Source organism: Canis lupus, chromosome 32 (assembly GCF_003254725.2).
Source record: "Canis lupus dingo isolate Sandy chromosome 32, ASM325472v2, whole genome shotgun sequence".
Taxonomy (NCBI): domain Eukaryota; kingdom Metazoa; phylum Chordata; class Mammalia; order Carnivora; family Canidae; genus Canis; species Canis lupus.
Window position 1 is genome coordinate 26764463 of NC_064274.1, and position 14197 is coordinate 26778659.

Genomic DNA, 14197 nt, shown 5'->3' on the forward strand with positions numbered 1-14197 from the left:
TTCCTTTTCTACTTCTCTAATAATATCTATTTTGCAAACCTCAGAGTGGAGTATGGTTTTGGTTAGCTAACCAAAGGAAAAGGAACCAGAGGGAACTAGAATTGAATTATAGAATTCACATTTAGAGTTACTATGATTTGACAAACATTTGAGAGCTTACTAGAAGCAAGGAGCTAAGTTAGGTGCTGGGAGAGGTACAAAGATTAGTAAAACACAGACTCTTGTTTGTGAGGAGCTCATTGGGCAAGATGATTGTCTCTTATTCCTTCCAGGACTCTAAAGTAGGAAAGAGGGAGAAAGAGTTGAGGTTGTTCAGAGGAAGAGACACTTCTTACTGGAGAGGATCAAGGAAGATTTTATGGAATTGGTGGTATTCAGTTGATTTTATTCATCAAACAGATACATATTGAGTGCTATCTGTACTGCTTGATAACCCTGCAGTACAGATAACCACATGCAGATATCATCCCAATAAGATGAAGCTCTGGGCATCCATGTTATTCACTGTCAGTATTGAAGGCCCACATATTAGGACAACACTGGGTGGAGGTGTGTTTTGATCTAGGATACTGTAAAAGCCTATCTTGGGTGCAGGATCCCAGCCCAGGAGTAATGGAATGGTGGCCCAACTAAATCCTGAGGGATTAGGAAGTCAAGTGAAGGGTACCCTGGCCAGACAGAAAAATGCATTGAAACTTTAGAAGCCAGAGCGAGGGGGCACACTCTGGGAAATGTAAGCACCTTTCTCTGGCATTGGGGTATATGTTTGAAGGGCATCAGATAAGAATTTCAGTGGGTGAAGTAGCAAAGGGCTGACTCATGGAAGGCCTTTGAGGTCACCTTTAATTAGCCTTTGTCCCAAAGTTACAGAGGAACATTGTCATGATGCTAAAAAAGAAATTACATAATTGAATTGATATTTCAGAGGTTGGAAGCTGTGCTAATAGGTCAGATCTAGCAAACAGGTGACTTTCATTTCGCTCACAGAGTATTTTCACATTGCCTGAAATAGTTGACAGTATTTCACAGGAAACATGGATATCAGACTTTGTTGAAAAATCAGTAGTCCTGCATTGCTGCAAGGAATTGGTAGGCTGGAGTTGCTTAGCAGCTGTCCCGTTTGGAAGAAGCATGTACTCCATTTTGCCTTGGGGCTCACCCCTTCAAGGCAAATGCCTGGGACCTGTAGGCATTTGATGATGTGGGGCTAATTTCTGAATGTTTTCCTGATTGACAATTTAGAGAATAGCTTTTTGAGGCTTGGGATTCCAGGATATTACAGTAAACCTGGGGAGAGATCAGGCTTTATCTTTAGTGGTGGTGAGAACATAGAGAAGGATAGATACTTTTAAAAGATAGATACTTTTTTTTTTTTTCAAAAAAGGAAGGAGAGGGGATCCTAGGGTGGCTCAGCAGTTTAGCACCTGCCTTCGGCCCAGGGCGTGATCCTGGAGTCTTGGGATCGAGTCCCATGTCATGCTCTCTGCATGGGGCCTGCTTCTCCCTCTGCCCATGTCTCTGCCTCTCTTTCTGTGTCTCTCATGAGTAAATAAATAAAATCTTTAAAAATAAATAAATAAATAAATAAATAAATAAAATAAATAAATAAATAATTTTTTTTTTTTAAAAGGAGGGAGAAGCATGCAGCATTAAGACGGTGGGGCGCCCCTTTGTAGACAGCCACCACTGGTGTGGCAGCTGCTGCCACTGTGAACTATGTTTTTGAGAAACGTCCTGCACCTTTCTGAACAATAGCTGCTTTTTTTGGCAAAATATAGCTAAGAGCCCTACCTCGTTGGGTTTTTATAAGGATAAAATGAGAAAATGCTCACAGAGCATTTGTCTCAGTGATCAGCTCGATGTTAATTCAGTAAAATGGTGGCTTGTGGTGTTGATGATGGTTGTGGGAAATGAGGAAGATGGAATCAGGGATGATGCCCAAGTTTCTGGTGTGTTATGCAGAGACCTAGAAAACATTGAAGAAAGTACAAATGGTGAGTTCCACATTGGACGTGGTATATTTGACGGGCTTGTGAGACTTTGCAGTGGAGGATGTGGGTGGATTAAGGGTCTGGAGCCCGGGCAAGATCTGAGCAGAGCCCAGGCTGTGATTCATTTGATAATCTCTCCACCACTGTCCTATGAAAAGCTTATTTCCCCTCTGCCCACTTCTTCAGTCAGCATTGATAATCATTGCTCTCTGCCCATAGAGGATCAACTTTAAATGGCATACGAAGAATGTAGGAAAGGTAAAATAATGTGTGACATGTCGGCTGAAATGTTACCTACTCGTTTTAAGTTTTTGAAAATAAATCCTTTCCAGGTTACCATTTTGGCTGGGAGAAAACCACCCTGCACAATTGTTTTCCCCTTTCAGTTGGGTTTTTCTGTGTGATACCACTGTGACTATTAATTCTAAGCAAATATTCAACTAAAAGTGAATCATTGTTAGGAATAAATGACCACACTTATTTTTGAAGTTTGTGTTCTTTCTTAACTGAACGTACTGAAAACAAGCCCTGCCTCAAGTCTTGGCTTAGATGCTGCCTTCCCTTCTCTGCCTTCCTTCCTGTAGCGGGGAAGGTCTGCATTCAGTTGTAGGATCTGCATGGAGCCTATCTCGCACTGTCCTACACTGCGGTTATTTGTGGATCTGTCTTTTGTTCTGCCAATTTGTTAGTTCCATGAAGCTGGTGACTGTGTTTTATGCATCTTTATGTCCAGTGCAGTAGCTTCCAATGTTCCTTGTCCAGTTAAGCTCAGCTCGGGACACTCTTGAAGATGTAAGGACCAGGCATTTCTGTATATAGGGAAAAAAAAGATGAACAGGATGTAATGTCAATAACCTGATGTGGCTTTCAGGGAGGACAATTGGGAAAATGAATATATTTAATTTGCCTATCTTAGGACCTGTTTTTGTATTTTGTGGATCTTAAGTCTTGATTAAGGTTACAAAAAGAAACCAGTTTACATTCTTGGAAACACATTATCATCTGATGTGGCATCTGCTGCATTGCATTGATTGCCCATTGATTGTTTGCAGTGATGGATAGACTTCTGATGCTCTGAGTACAAGACCTTCCAGGCTGACACTGCCTTCATTATGAAGGACTGTTTTCTGCCCTTTGGGCCTTGTGCCATCACTTAATTAGCCAATCTTTTATTAATGGTCATCTTGGTTGTTGCTAAATTTCTGTTTAAGCTTCTTCATAGCTAAATTTAGAACAATTAATGAATTAATGTTTTCCTAAAAAAAAAAAAAAAAAAAAAAAGCAGGAGGCCAAACTGATACATGCCTCATATCCTGTAAGTCTGTGCATAGTCACAAAAGTAATTCCATTCTTTTTAATAGTAAATATATGGCTCAACTCATTATGTATTAGTGACTTTGATTGCTAAAAGAAGTGAGAATAGTTATATTAAACTTTTCTTGCCTTTTGTGATGATCACTCAATAAACCTCAAAATTATAGTTGAAACAACAATTCTAACAAAAACAGACACTTTAATGTGCTTCATTGTATTCTGAAGAATTCTTACATTACAAAATCAAATGTCTTGTAAATTTCTTTTTGCTCCTTTCCAAAACCTTTTCTCTTTTAAACTATGTAATTGATCATTACCTCTTCTGTATCCTTTACATGCATCTGTTATGAAGACATCTTTACTTCTTTCTCTCCTTACTAGACTTGCCCTCTTGAGGATGCGGAATTGGCATCTTACTGATCTGTATTTCCTCAGTTCTTAATACAGTGTCTTACGCACTGGAGCTTTTCCTCTTTGCCATCCTTATCATTCTCATTATAGCTAGCATTTTATTGGGCTCTTACTATGAGATGGGTACTATCCTAACCACTTTATTTGGTTTTTTTCTCGGTGACTCTCCCAACAACCCTGTGGATAAGTTCTATATGCACCATGTAGGTTTATTGTTTTTTTAGTAAAAAATGGGAATTCTGGCTACTTTCTCTGGTCCAACCTATGATATGCATTTTAGAGCAGAGAAGCTAGGTAATCTACATAGGTCATATGTTTCCTAAGAAGTAGAGCTGGGACGCCACAGGTCCAACTCTAGCACCTGCATTCTTAAACCCTTCTCAAGAATGTACTGATCATTGAACAATGGTTCAGAAATTAAGTAATAATATTTGTCAAGATGTGCATATTATTCTACTGGTATATATATAAATTTTTCCCATTTATGTATTTGAAAATTTTCAAATCCACAGAAAAATTGAAAGTATAGGAACAACAAACACCTGTGTACTCTTCATCTTCTACAACTGTTAACATATTGTGTATTTTTTTCCTCTCTCTCTTTGACCGAATCATTTGAAAGTAACTTAGAGACATAATGGCACTTGATGCCTAAATATTTCAGCATGCATCTCCTGAGAACAGGATCATTTACCTATCAACCACAATATAATTATACTTAAGAAATTTAACACAGGGCAGCCCAGGTGGCTCAGTGGTTTAGCACCACCTTCAGCCCAGGGCATGATCCTGGAGACTTGGGATCGAGTCCCAGGTCAGGCTCCCTGCATGGAGCCTGCTTCTCCCTCTGCCTGTGTCTCTGCCTCTCTGTGTGTGTGTGTGTTTCTCATGAATGAATGAATAAATAAAATATTTGAAAAAAAAAAGAAATTTAACACAGATATAATAATATCATGTAAGAAACAGTTTATATTTAGATTTCCCCAATTATTCCAGTAATGGTTTTTATGAATTTTTTTCTTTTGCATCCAGAGCCAGTCAGGGATCACTTAGTACATCTAGTTGGCATCCCTTTTTGGTCTCCTTTGATTTAGAACAATTCTGCCATTTTCATTTTCATTTTCTTTTCTTTCTTTCTTTTTTTTTTTTTTTTTTTTTGCTTCTTGTCAATGACATCTTTAAAAAAGTCTACATCAATTGCTTGGTAGAATGTTCCACAGTCGATTCAAGTTAACCCTCTTTTTGCAAGAATATTACATAGGTGATCATATATTACATATATCCCATTGCACATAATGTAGTTCTGTTTTTGGTGATGCTAACTTTGATCACTTGATTAAGGTTCTGTCCTTCAGATTTTTCCATTGAAAGGCACCTTCTTTTTATAATTAGTAAGCTGTCGGATAATACACTGAAACTGTTTGTTCTGTTTCCCAACAAACTTCTAACCAGTGAAAGTTTTGGCATCTGTGGATAATTTTTGCTCAAATTAGTTGTTTCAGTCGTGATTATAAATTTGCGTTTTTCAAATTCAGTCATTCCTTCTACATGTTAGCCGGCATTCTTCTGTAAAGAGGAGCTCTATCTTCTTTTGTAGAATCACTTTGGACTTAGGATTCTTTTGTTACTTAACTGTTGTTATCAATTACTGTCCTTATTTTTCTTGGTGCTCAAATTATCTCATATTTGGTTAGTGGGAACATCCCCAGGCAAAGTCCTATGTCCTTTTCACATGTTTCCATCATTCTTTGAATATGTCTCTGCTTTTTGTCACAGCAAAATATTCCAGCTTACCTAACTCAGCCCTGATTCTTTTAATTGTGGAATGGTATTTAGAAACAAAGATCTGGGGACTAGGTGTGCTGGTTGCTGCTGTTAACCTACTTAAAAAACAAAACCGACTTCACACTTCCAAATAAACAGTAACAATTTCTTACATGTTCATAAAGTTTCATTTGGCATTAATCTAAATTCCACCCTTATGTCACATTAGAAACATCAAAATTGCAAGTAACCTCAAAATGATGGTATCCTTTAGAAGAAATTTTTTTTTTAAGATTTTATTTATTTATTCATGAGGGGGGTGGGGGGCAGAGACAGGCAGGGAGAAGCAGGCTCCATGCAGGGAGCCCAACACCGGACTCGATCCCGGGACTCTAGGATCATGCCCTGGGCCAAAGGCAGGGGCTAAACTGCTGAGCTGCCCAGGGATCCCCTAGAAGATTTTTTAAGTGGAAAGGGATAGTGCTTAATTATGTTAAACAAGTTGGTTTGTGATACAAAGGTGCAGATTCAGGCACTTATTTTCTTTGACCTACTTCAAGAATTAAAAGTTAAATAGTGAGTGATGAAAGGAGTGATTACTAAATATCCCCGAATTATTTGTTCCCAAAGACAAAAATAAAGTTATTGTTAGGTCTTGGAAGATGACATTATATAGACCAGAAACCCTTGGTTATTTTAACTTCATGCGCTAAATGATCACTTGATTGATTGACTTAATATTTGGTTATAGTTCATGATTAAGGTCTAAAAAATAATATTGGATAAAACGTGAGAGAGAAAAAAATTATAGATGGAGCAGTACTTCAGAAGAGAAAGTAGTTATACACTTCATCAGTGATTCAGACTCTGGAATCTGTCACAGAACAAGCAGTGAAGTGAAGATTACTTTATGTCTGAATATTCTGGCAAATATACTTTAATTTTAAAGTTATAGATTGTATTCTTAACTTGCAGCTTTTCTTTCCCAAAAATACAACTTAAATACCTTTACACCTGTAATCACTTTGGCCTTCTCTGCCCCTCTCATCCTTTCCTGCTTGAGGTTTTTCCTCTCCTCTCACTTCCAAAACACCTCAAAATCCTAGGTTTTTTGGCCTTTTAACACAAGAAGAACTGGTGGATTAACCATGAAGCTAGGATAATAATTTTTTTCTGAAATTGAGCAAGTCACTTTCTGTACTTTCACTTCTGTGCTGCTAACCTGAGGATAATGTCTTTTTCCTGCCTTGTGTGGATATTGTGAGAATGAATGTAAACAGTCCTATCAAATGAGTTCTGTATCACTGAGAGCATTTAGTACATAATATTTTATGATGGTAACAATGAGAGGCACTTTTATTTGAGTTTTTACTACAGAAGGAATTTAGATTTGAAAGTAAGATAATGGACACCAGGATACTGGGAAGGCTGCAGAGTTATTTTCCTCTGAAGATCTTAAAGTCTAGTCTGTAGGAATCTTTCCTCTGGATTTTGTTGTACCTGTACCATGGGGTAGCTCAAGGCCCTTTCCAGTGGAGCCCTATACAATTCTGCATCCCTTCCTTCAGGGCTCGTGAGTACAGCACTGAGCTCTTTCCTGCTGTTTTCAGTAATTGTGTCTCTTCCAAGGCCAATTGCTCTGTGAAAAAGATATTCTTCCTCAGAGGTTCCTATTCCCCTCACAATGAGTTTTTCCATAGCTGGGTTCTCTGAAGCTTGTTAGAGGTAATGAGAGCTCTCAGAAATCTCAGAGATTCATATCCGTTCATTCTCCTGCCTATATACTTGTATACTGTGTCACCTTTGTTTCTAAATTACATACCCTGGAGGACAAGGATCCTTGTTCTTCTTTTAATGGTGCCATATTTGACAAGCAACATGTTGTAGATGGCAAAAGTTACAAATGATTCTTAGGACTCTAAAAACAATCTTATTTTCATTAGAAGATCTTTCTCAAGTTACTAATAACACCTGAGGTTGAGTTGATTTTTCCCTTGTCACTCTCCAGAGCCACCACCTACTTGGGCATCTCAGCATGTCCTTAGTTTTTCAAATGTTGACACTTGACTCTCTGTGTGATTAGTTTACATAAGAAATATTATATAGAACTGATGGGGAAGTTTGATTGTCCCCTAACTTATCTGAAAACTCATTACCTGGCAATATTAGAAAACTGTTCAAATCTCAGAACCCCAGTTACATCAGGATAAATTTCCAAGAGTAAAATTGTAAATTGCAGTCACACAGAAGAGATGTGGGCATGTGACATGAAAGGGTTATGTCTGCCTTGCCAGTTGAGATGTATTTCTTTTTCTAGTTCAAAAAATGACAGAGAAGTTATTTTAAGGACGCTTTGGAGATTATACTGTGGGAATATTAGAGAGTAAATTTTGAGTGTGATTTGCCCATTTGGGCTTAATTCTGGCGTTCAATTTTGGGGGTAAAATCTATTATTCGTTGGCTATCTGATGGTCACTTGACTTTTATTGACTGAGCTGCTAAACCATTTGTGATAAAAGAAGAGAGTGGGCCATCAAATATGGCCCAAAGTTTTTGTCTCCAATCCATGTGACGGTCAGAGAATCAGTGCTGCTTTTTCTGATTAACCTTTAGCACCAAGAGACACATTATTTCCTCCAAATCAAGTGTATCATCTGTTTTTGATGTTTTAGAAGACCACTCTAAAGTGGACCACTAAAAGTAGACCACTTACTCTCTTGATTTGTTTTTTTTTCCCTTCCTGGTCTGCCATCTATAGCAGGTTGTAAGGGTTTGTGTGTGTTGGCTCCTGAAATCTCATGTTACAGTGGAGACAGTTACCAAAAGGAGGACCAGTTTAACAGAAGTTGGAATCATATTTCTCTATCTAAAGATGAATACGTATTTTTTAATCTAATTCTTTAGATTTAGAAATGAAATTCTTTAGTTACATCTGTGATTATATGGTATTATAGATATAAAAATAAATTTGACAAGTTGTATTTCTTTACCGGTATCTACTCATAACATTTCTATCCTGTGTACCAAAGAAAACATTTGCGAGCTTGATAATAAACACAGATAAAGTCAGATTCCACAATTTTGTGTTTAAGGGCAGTCAATTAGGAATTGTATTTAGCTGCAAGAAACAGTGACACAGGGGATCCCTGGGTGGCGCAGCGGTTTGGTGCCTGCCTTTGGCCCAGGGTGCAATCCTGGAGACCCGGGATCGAATCCCACATCGAGCTCCCGGTGCATGGAGCCTGCTTCTCCCTCTGCCTGTGTCTCTGCCTTTCTCTCTCTCTCTCTCTCTCTCTCTCTGTGACTATCATAAATAAATAAAAATTAAAAAAAAAAAAAAAGAGTGACACAAGGAATAGTGCCCTAAATTGCTAGGATGGTAATTAGGATTAATATTATGAGTTTTTGCTCTGTACTCATCTTCCTTCTCTGGATCACCTCAGGGTCATAAAGTGGCCACTGTAGTTTCAATGACTACTCAGCCCCCTTTTGGAGTAGCATTCCAAAAGCCCCACCCAGTAAATTCTGTTTATGTACAAGCAGCCGGAATTTAGTCACTTGGCTACCCAGATCTACCAGGGAAGATAGGGAATGTAGTTTTCCATTGCTAACTCATTCTTCACTCCCAAAATGAGCAGATGGAAAGCCATTCTAGTTTTAAAAAGAAGGGAAAATAGATCCTGGTATGCACCCAGCGATCTCTGCCACCAGTACCTTTTATGATCTGCCCTAAGCTTTCTTTTGAGCTCCTCTGCCATTGTAAGCACTTGACAGTGTAGCTCTGCGCCAAGACTTGGCACTCACCGAGAACACTTCGCTTCCCTTCCCCACACTTCACTCATGTTCTGAAAGGCTTTGTCTTCCATCCCAACTGTCTCAGCCACTTAACCTCTAGGGAGTTGCTCAGATCACAGTTTTCTTTGGGAGGGGGTGGAGGTGGGGTGCTTTCCAGGACCTGCAGTAATAGTTGTGAGTATAATATATTATGACCATCCTGCCCTCCCCCTCTCTTCTTTCATCCCCTTTCTCTGAGTTCTTGGTAAGTTTTGGCCAATATATTCTAGTTTCACAGCTAATTTTTCATATCCTCAATGACTCGCTCATCTCCCCTCCCTGACACTAGTCTAGTATAATACATGTATATAACAAATGTTCGACACATGCTTATTGAATTCCATTGCAGACCTAATGCTAGCAAGATAATAGGAGAAAGTCCTTTATGCAATGTTTTTCCGAGTGTTTTCTTTCTGTAAGAGAAAATAATTGGTGATATCAGCAATTTGAGTATCCTATTCCACTAGTACCTGTTGGCTGATATATAGGTCATTGGTTACTTTAGTGAGTAGTCTATTGGGTAGAAATGCAAATAGCAGTTCATCTGAAAATTACTGACACCCTAAACATGTAAGAAACATTAACAGTCTTGGCCTCATGGAATGTGTGCATTTGATGTGCCCAAGATTAGGGCACTTCACTGAGAACAAACAACAAGAAAGGGCGGGGGATAATAAAACTTCTGTTCCTCTACAGCACCTGAAAGTATGATAAATGGTCATCAGGCTGGCCAGGGGGTCAAAAGGCAATACAGCCTACACATCTAGAGTTTATGTTATAACATGTCCTCTTCTAAATAAACTTTTTCATGTTTTTAAGTAGTACTTCCTAAACTACCTTTTCATGTTTTTAGAGATATTTTCAAAATCTAGCTTTTGGGGGGATTATTACCTCAACTTACTTTTACTGATTTTGAGGTTTTTGTTTTTTTTTTTTAATTATGACACTCTACGTGACTCAGTAATAATTGATTCATTCAAACATTAAAATTTACAGAAAATCTTTTTTTTTAAGATTAAAAATTTTTAACTTGCATTTCTTCATTATGGGGCCTGGAAATTATATAAAGAATGCTTTATTTCTGGGACTTATTTTAAAAACTACATATAAGCCATCTACTGGTATGCAGTTGGCTGAAGAATAATATTGGAAGGCCCTTCTAGATAGTCCTTTTCTTCTCACAGATCTGAACAAAATTGCTTCCTTTTGAATTTCATGCCATGTCTAAAATCAGATTTTAAGAATTATTCAAGGCAACCCTGGGTGGCTCAGCGGTTTGGTGCTGCCTTCAGCCCAGGGCCTGATCCTGGAAACCCGGGATCGAGTCCCATGTCAGGCTCCCTGCATGGAGCCTGCTTCTCCCTCTGCCTGTGTCTCTGCCTCTCTCTATCTCATAAATAAATAAATAAAAATCTTTTTAAAAAAATTATTCAAGTGCATTTCTCTACCGTCTACATCTTAACACTTTGTTCATCCCTTCTTCCTACAAGCTTTTAAATAGTTCCTAAGCAGCACTGTCTAAGGATTAGTAGTGATACAGGGTCCATTTGGGGTGACAAGGAGGAAAGGCTTGAAGTCTAATTGGTGAATAAGCTCCCTGGGGTGCCAGGTGAAGAAAAGGTCAGCGAGAGTCAAGAGAGGAAATGTAGAAACAACAGAAATAATTTGCACATCAGTTTTACAGGAGTGTTCAAGTTTTAAAGGAAATGAAGTTTGAGAATGGTGAGAGAGGAAACTAGAAGCATATCCCAGAATGGAAACAGCCTTGGCTGATACAGGAAGTAACAGGTTTCAGGGCCTTTAGAACTCAGGATCATTGTGGCCTCCATTCCACTTGGTCTTCAAGATGTGTCTGCTCTTCACTCTGTGCTTATTGAAGCCTATCTTTTCCTGTAACAAACAGATTGTGCCTTTCTCATGTCAACTAGACTTTTTCTTTTCTTTTTTTTTTTTTTTTAAGGATTTTCTTTATTCGTGAGAGACACAGAGAGAGAGAGAGGCAGAGATACAGGCAGGGGGAGAAGCAGGCTCCATGCAGGGAGCCTGATGTGGGACTCAATCTTGGGACTCTAGGATCATGCCCTGAGCCCAAGGCAGACGCTTAACCGCTGAGCTACCCAGGCATCCCCAACTAGACTTTTTCTAGTCCATTCCCCATATCACCACCAGGTTAATATCCCCAGAATTTTTATTTTTATCTGATCATTCTCCTGATGATGATGATTAGCTTCACAAACTTCCCATGTCCTGTAGATGAAGTATATATTCCTCAGTCTGAAATTTAGAGAACATCATTTGATCCCACTCACCTATGATTGTTTACATCTCATTTTCCCACTGACATTCAGCTATCTCTTTAGCTTGACTCTGGCTTGGTGCCCCCTGAGTAAATGATAGTCGGCTTTGCTGTATAACTCCTCTTACCTTGGAGAGTCTTTGCCTTCTCTGTCTACTCATACTTTAAGAACCAACTCAAGTCTCTTCTGAGGCTTTCTCTACAAATCTGTGAATATGCTTATGTGATGATTTCTTCACAAATTTCATATGTGCTACCCATTTTGCTCATAAACAAATATTGCCTAAGTGAAAAATGATTGTTTTGTCTCTTCATCTACGTTATAAGCTCTCTGAGACTAGTGAGAGTGCTATACAATGAATTTCCTTCAATTTTAATATCTGGCATAGCACCCTGCGCCTGTTTGGTGTACAGCAAGGTTTCTCATTCTGGCACCATCACACTTTGGGCCACATAATTTGTTTTGGAGGGGGCTGAGTATTATGGGATGTTCAGAGTATCCCTGTATTCTATCTTCTAGATACCAGTCTAGAAGCACCCTCTCCTCAGTATGACAACCAAAAATGTCTCTATGTCAAATGTTCCATAGAGGGCAAAGATAGCCTCAACTGAGGATCACCAGTATATCAGCAGAATAAATTCTGACTAGTATCTTGGCAGGAATGAAAGACTGAAAAGCTTTGAGGGATGTTTTATAGCATTTCGGAATCCTGAGGAAAGACAAACTCAGCTGATAGAAGATAATAAATGTAAAATAGAACTTCCTATTTCCTGTGAGAGGCCATAGCAAGGGTTAAGGCAATTGTACCATACCTAGGGTTAAGAAAGATCAAGAAGACACAGTACTCTTAAGTGAAAGTTCCAAAAATAGTGAGTTTTGGGTTTTATTTCATTTAGAGCCATTTCATACTAGAAATAGCATTTCTAGTACAATAAGTATTATTTGGTGGGAAATTTATCTGGAGTTCATATATACCCGTCTTTGGACTAAGAATTACTTTTCAAACCATATTTGGGGGAACGAGTTTGAAATTACAGATACAAGTTACTGTAAAATTGTAACTATTGACAAACATCAGTTGTGTTTATTCTTAGTTTTACCTTTTTTTAAAAAACTATTTTAACATTATACTTGAGTTTAGTCAATTTATCAGACTCAACTGATACACACACATACACATACACACGTATGTGAGAGTATTTAGTCTGAACAATGCTTACTATTCCAAAGCACAGTGATTTTACTCTGCTACTACTGGTAGATATTTCTGCTACCCTGTTGTAAGTTCCTAGTCTTCTCTATTATTAATCAAACTACCACATGATATAGATGCTGTATGTCTGATATTCTACTGACCTAGAAATAACACATCCTCTTTTCACAGCTGTATGCCAACCACAGTGCAAACATGGTGAATGTATTGGACCCAACAAGTGCAAGTGTCATCCTGGATATGCTGGAAAAACCTGCAATCAAGGTAGGAAAACAGTCTGACACAAATTAATCATAAGCCCCCTCTAATTCTGCCTAATATGAAAGTTTTAGGTTCTCATGCCAAACCACTTTGCAACGGTTATTGTTTCTAAACTGTGTGAACTGCCATTTTCGGAAAGATAAAAATATAGTAGTAAATCTTAAATATACACTTCATTGGAGGACAGTTAAAAGAATTTCATCCTCTTATTCCTAGTCACTGATACTAATTAAAATGTCTTTTAAAGAAGAGAATCACAGCATCAGTAAAGTAGAAGCCTTATATTCTGCTAGTCTTTGTTCTTCCACGAGCTAGTTGGGAAGCCCCTGCAAATTGTTAGCTTCCTCGGACCCTGGTGAGATGGAACCCCTTTAGTATTCAAAGTCAGGTGGGAAGTCCGACTTGAAATTTTGAGGTCCCTTCAAACTCTGAGCCCTTTGATTTTTGAGATTAAATTCTCTTCAACTGTTACTGGTTTGCAAAGTTCTCTGAGATATATGATTTTGACAAATTTATTTTTGTTTTAAGTTACTTATAAAAGCAAACATTTAGCACAGTGCCCCAGGTATTTTATATATATTATCAATTTTTTATCTATTATAATGTCAGGAGGGAGAGTGCTATTTATGGTAATTAAGTGATAATTAATAGCTTCCTGTTATTTTTTTATTGAAAGAGATATCAGGGATATTAAGTCTAAGCTCACAGGATTAGTTGGTAGAAGACCTAGTATGTCAATTTAGAACTATTGTCCATATAATTCATATTTTCTCTGAATTTAGTCTTAGATGAGAAAATATTATTGCAAATGTGATCTTCTAGCTTGTACTAACAAATCGGACAAAGGTTGTCTTTTTAATTCATTTCAACCCCACATGTTCTATTATTAGCAGTAAAAAAAAAAAAAAAAAAAAAAAAAGAACAAACAAACCCAGAAATAGGGAAAAGCTGGGGTTAGATTTCACCAGAAACATAGAAAGACAAAAGAGCCCATTTTTTACTTATTTCTTAAATTAAAATAATCCTTTCTATCCTTTTCAGTTGGAACAATTACATGGGGCCTGACTGTCCCATTGATAACTTACTTGACCTCATCAGATATGGAGATGATA

At 38.0% G+C, this 14197-nt stretch overlaps 1 protein-coding gene across 5 annotated transcripts in view; it reads left to right on the forward strand.

Annotated features, from left to right (window-relative positions):
• Positions 1 to 14197, forward strand: part of NPNT (nephronectin) — a 75869-nt gene that overhangs the window by 18967 nt on the left and 42705 nt on the right. For all 5 annotated transcript variants that reach the window (XM_025465812.3, XM_025465814.3, XM_025465813.3 and 2 more), the window contains one exon: positions 12996 to 13088. In XM_025465812.3, coding sequence (XP_025321597.1) covers positions 12996 to 13088 — 93 coding nt within the window. The remainder of the gene's footprint in view (positions 1 to 12995; positions 13089 to 14197) is intronic.